Below are 5,386 nucleotides of genomic sequence, written 5' to 3'. Positions count from 1 at the left end.
TTCTCCTGCTACTTCATGTATTCCTATCAGTCTTATGTTATTCTTCTTTGCATCATCTAGGAGTTGTTGGATCGATTTCTCATGATCTCTTACTGTTTTTAAGAGACCTCTCTTTTCCTGGTCATTGACTGCAATCTTATCTTCTATATCTGAGAGCCTATGTTCTCATTCTTTTATTCTGTTGCATACACTTTCAATAGAGTGTTTAATCTCCTGCATATCTGTTTGAATCTGTTTTATGGATTCCATTTCTTTCCTATGTTGGGCATTTATTTTTTCCATTTCTTATGCTGGGCCTTCATGGCTTCTATCATGGTCCTGAGCTCATCTATTTTTTTGTCAGTTTCTGCTCTAGAGTCTCGAATCACGACTTCCATTTTGCTCACTATCTCTATGGTTATCTGGGAAATTATTTCTGTTTTGAATTTTTCTAGAGCCTGATTGATCTGTTTTGTTACTTCCTGTGCTTTCAGTTCAGGGTGTCCTGGTGGTTCACTATTGGCCTTTTCATCCTCATTTGCCCTACTGTTTGCCATTGGTGAACTGGAAGTCTGTCCTTGTGTCTTGCGTAAGTGTTTTCTTATTTTAATTTTTGTTGTCGGACTGTCCTTGGTTTAATCTCTGGATTATCACCCAAATCTTCCTGATATAGTTGCCCCCTAACTTCTGTGTCTCAGAACGACCCACAGACATTCTCATCTTCATAACATCAGAGAAAACAGCTCATCAAATCAACCGCAATGCTTTATCCCAACTGATACAATCAGCGACACATTAAGATCAAGCACAACTTGGACACTGACCACCTTTGGTAGTCACTAGTCTATCACCCTTAAATCATTTGAATTAAATTGAAATCAAGAAGCAGTCCAGAACATGTCTGCAGTGAACAAAATTTCAATATAGTGTATTTACCATTTAATGGCTCAGACAGAGCGAGGATGCAAGACCCCTGATCTCAGTTAGCTGATGGCTGAACCCCATGACGCTGACTGACCTCGGGCTGCAAGGCCCAGATTGAGTTCCCCATCCTTCTGAATGGTTGAACTCCACAACATTCTATTACAGGTTTCCCACGCCCTTTCTTTAAAGATGTTCAAAGTTGGGAACTCAGAAAAATACCCTTGATGACCACCTCTGTCTTTGCAGAGTGGGTCCAAAGACTGGCACAGTCAGGAGGTCTGAGAGTGCGGGGGCTTATGGGGGTTCAGGGGCGCCCGCGCGGCTACCTTCCCTGCGCTTGAGCGATGGTGGCTGGGTTGGGAACAGGCGTGTTTCTCCTTCCCGCGGTGGATCGGGGCCCAGGCTGCTTCCCGGTGCTTCTGACTTAATATTTTTCTAGAGATTATTTTTAACTCTGGAGAATTGAAGAAATAGTGACAGTGAAGCTTATCTAAGAAATGGCAGATTTAAAAATTTGTCCGTTGCTTATTTAGCATTGATTCTGTCACTTTTATTTCAAAGCATGTGTATGAGGCCTAAAAGAAAAAGAAAAGCCATTCTTTCCTTTCACTTTTCACTGCATTGGGGAAAATGTATGTCCAGCCAGCTGGACATATGGACCTCTCATGGGCGTGAAGTTGTCTGTGAGCGGCTGAGTGGGACCCCGTGCAGACCAGCGCAAGGAGCTTTTGGGGCAGGAAGGACACCGCCTTTCCTGGAGGTGGGTGCATGCCTGGGGAGAAAAGCTCATCACTGACACGAAGTCTAGATGCTCCGATACATTACTCCATCTTAATCTTCACCCTCTTTGGGGTACATATTGGAACCCTGCTTCATAGAGTAAGGAGCAGTTAAAATCACTTCCACAGTGGCATGGCTACAACCTGATACGCTTTACCTCACCACGTTGAGAAGGGCAGGCAAGGCCAAGTGTGGCCACACGTGAGCCTGGCCTATTCCGCTTGCCAGACATCCAACCGAGTGCAGATGACCTGAGGTCTTGGTTTCCACCTGCCCCATCCTGACAGGTCGGGGCAGGGAACATCTCTTTTGAGGGGCTGTAGAATTGAAGCAGCCAGACACCTTGCTCTGTTGCATTGTGTGTGGTGGGCACTTGGAAAATGCCACCTGTTTTGTTTTATTACTGGTTCGGCACACAAGGTGCCATCTTAAAGCGTTTGGTCCTGTGTGGGGGTTTTGCAGGTTGGAGAAGTGTGACCCAAGCTGTGGTGCAGTGGAGATTGCTGGCCAGGGTGATGCTGGGAAGTGGCATGTGGAGGCTGGGACACCAGTGAGGAGCAGTGGTGTGCTGATGGCCGCAACCGGGTGGGAGTGTGTGGACGATGGCGGCAGAGAGAAGGAAGAGACTCTGAGGGTCTGTCCTGAGTGTGTGGTGAGGAGGAACACACAGACCGCCAGGCAGCGCTGGGGCTGAGGAGGAGTTTAGGCCTCATGTGCAGGGGTCCAGTGCCTTTGTGGCAACCAGCCAGAGCTCTTGTTGGGAACTAGGAGTCACACTGAGAAGATGGGAGCTGGAGCTGAGGCACCGTCAGCAGGGAGAGCAGCAGTCAGGAAGGGTTTGAGAGGTAGCAGGTCTCCCGTGACTACCGAGGAAGTAGTTCCACTCGGCTTGGAACGTTGCAGAGAGCTTAGGGCTGAGGAATGATGAACATGCAGTAGAAGGAGGAAGTGCAGACTGTGTGTTCCAGCAGCTTACAGAGTGGAGGAGGGGAGCCGGTGTGTAGAGGTCACAAGTGCATTAGGTCCTGCTCCTTCAGAAAACTCCACACCACCCTCTGTAGTTCAGGAGTTCCACGTGTCAGTTTGCTGTTGCTATAACACAACACCACAGACTGGTTCATTTATCCAGAAAAAACATGTATTTCACAGTCTGGGAGGCTGCGTTGTCTGAGATCAAGCTGCCAGCCTCTGGTAAGGGCTTTCCTGCCACACCACACCACAGCGTGGCAGAGGGCATTGCACAGGGAGAGCTTGTGAGTGCTGGAGTGGAACTGAGGGAGCATCCTCTTTGTCACTCCTGAGATGTGTGTAACCCATTCCTGCTGGTCACCCTTCAATTCCCAGCTCTCTGTACCATCCTAATAGCAGTTAGATTTCAACCTGAGTTTGGAGAGGGCACTTGTCCCTAGCAACATTCCCTAACATGCAGGCAAGGCTGGAATTGCCCTGCCTTGCCTTGACCGCCCCAGCGGTGCTGTGGCCATGAAGAGCTATTGAGCTAGTTCTTGTCTTGCGGCCTCCTTCCCCCAGCCAGGCCTTGCCTCCCTCCTTTCCCTTGTCAGAGAGGTCTTGGCTTCCACAGTCTCTCTGGAAACCTTCCTTTGTTACCACATCTGAAGGGACATGCAGCCCTCTCCCTTGATTATTGTTTCATAGCACTTGTTACTGCCTGAAATTAATCTTTCCTTCTTTTGCCTGCCCTACTTCTTTCTTATAGTGGGGTTTGACACACTGAGCTCCATCTGCAGCCTTTTTTATTTATGTTTGTTTGTTTGGTACTGGGGATCAAACTCAGGTCCTTGTGCTTGCGAGTCAGGCTCCGGAACCACTGAGCTAAATCCCCAACCCTTTACTTTTTATTTTGGGATAGGGTCTCACAAGTTGGCCAGGCTGGGTGCAAACGTGGAATCCTCCTACCTTAGCCTCCCAAGGTGCTGGGATCGCAGGTGTATGCCATTCACCCAGCCACTGCCTGCCATTTCATCTGTGTGGTCTGTCTCCTTCCATGTGTCCTCCTCACCAGTCTCTCGTGCCTGGAGCTGTGTCTCACATTGCTCTGTGGAAGTGAGTGCCTGTAGGGGTAACAGCTGGGGCCGGAGAGCCCGAGGGAGATGGGGAACCCACACCTTCACAGCAGCAGCAGGAGGAGGGAAGAGAGATGGGGGGGTCGTGATGCTGACGCAGGGGTCCTCTGGAGTGGCCCTGCTGTGTTGGGGGTGCCGGCAGTGCTAACCAGTCCTTGGGCTCCAGTTACAGTGGTCCAGGGACTGGAAGGGTCATGGAGCCTGGGCTTAGAGGAGCCATGGTGAAAGCTTTTTCTCTTTAACTGTTGTGCCTTCGGTCCCTTGCCTTTCACAGGAAGCTCGCGTGAGGCGTCACTCCCTTACACTCTTTTTGAGGAGTTTTTGTTAAAGACACAGGTGGGTGGTTTCTGGGGAGCAGAGGGTCGCTGGGATCAAGCTGTAGTTGTGGGTGTGCAGCCTTCCATCCTCCAGGCAGCCTCAGCCCCGAGCCCAAGGTCCCCTGTCATCCTGGTCCTATGTGGAGCTGCACAAAGGCTTTTGGCTTTTCAGGCTTTTACTTCAGCTCACGGAGTCTCAGCAGACGTCGTTTGCTTTGGAGAAGAACTTAAGAACTCAGCAGGAAATTGAAGACAGAATGAAAGGGTTCCACTTCCCAGAGGACACCCTCCTGCGGGTCACTGAGGTGAGTGTGGCACTAAGTACTTTGGCAAAACCAGACCCAACCTCATCCCAGCACTTCTGTCTCCCTCCATCTGGTGCCTTTTGAGGCTAAGTGACCTCCTCAGCCTTCAGTCCTCACTTGCCTTCACCTTCTGTGAGAGAACAAATGTGCTGTGGGGCTCGGCGGAGGGCCATGGCTGAGGTCAGGTCTGAGCAGGCAGCACTGACTGCAGCCCGGAGCTCCCTTTGCTCCGCCTGCTCATGGCTCTGGTGGCTGTGGAGAAACACAAATGCCATTTTAGTTTATTATTTTTTTGGTACCAGGGATCAAACTTGGGACCTTGAGCTTACAAGGCAGGCGGCAGAACCACTGAGCTGTTGCGAAAGTTCACTTGGGCCTTTCCCAGCAGTTTTCCCCTTTCTTCCTACAGCTTTGCAGCTGTGGACTATTCACTTTTAAATCCTTTTCCTTCTCAGAGGCTTCATTGCTGTTTCTCCCCTGTATTTCTTCCATGTACTTTAATTTTGTTCCTTTTTTTTAATGTCACTTTTATAAGTTTCCTTTCTCCCTCTCTCTTACTCTGAGTATATACACTTAGGTATGTTTAAAACATTCTGTGCCTACCTGTAGGTATACTGTTTGTTGCTCGTACTCCTTTTAACGTGCAGCGGCACCGACCCTGCTCAGTGCTCTCCCACCATCACCATGGTATTTCCAGTTTTCGTCTTGCGAACAGAGCTACATCCATCAAACAGCACCTTCCCTTCCCTCCTCCTGCCACCCAGGGATCCTCTGAGCTCTTTCTGTCTATAAATTTGCCTATTTTTGATATTTAAAATAAGTGGCCAGGCTTGATGGTACACACTTGTGGTCCCAGCACGGGGTGGGGGGTGGGGTGTGACTGAGGCAGGAGGATCACCACGAGTTTGAGGCCAGCCTGGATTACATAGTGAGTTCAAGTCCAACCTGAACTACATAAGAAGCCCCTGTCTCCAAAAAAAAAAAAAAAAAAAGAAAG

At 49.4% G+C, this 5,386-nt stretch overlaps 1 protein-coding gene across 2 annotated transcripts in view; it reads left to right on the top strand.

Annotated features, from left to right (window-relative positions):
* LOC104853330 (zinc fingers and homeoboxes protein 1) overlaps window positions 1-5,386 on the top strand; it is a 46,287-nt gene that overhangs the window by 36,290 nt on the left and 4,611 nt on the right. For both annotated transcript variants that reach the window (XM_033760847.1, XM_010611248.3), the window contains exon 5: window positions 4,257-4,389. In XM_033760847.1, the coding sequence (XP_033616738.1) occupies window positions 4,257-4,389 (133 nt within the window). The remainder of the gene's footprint in view (window positions 1-4,256; window positions 4,390-5,386) is intronic.

This window comes from Fukomys damarensis, unplaced genomic scaffold (genome assembly GCF_012274545.1).
Source record: "Fukomys damarensis isolate Sample0158 unplaced genomic scaffold, DMR_v1.0_HiC HiC_scaffold_5, whole genome shotgun sequence".
NCBI lineage: Eukaryota > Metazoa > Chordata > Mammalia > Rodentia > Bathyergidae > Fukomys > Fukomys damarensis.
The sequence above is the reverse complement of the archived record's forward strand: the minus strand, read 5'-3'. Positions and strand labels throughout refer to the sequence as shown.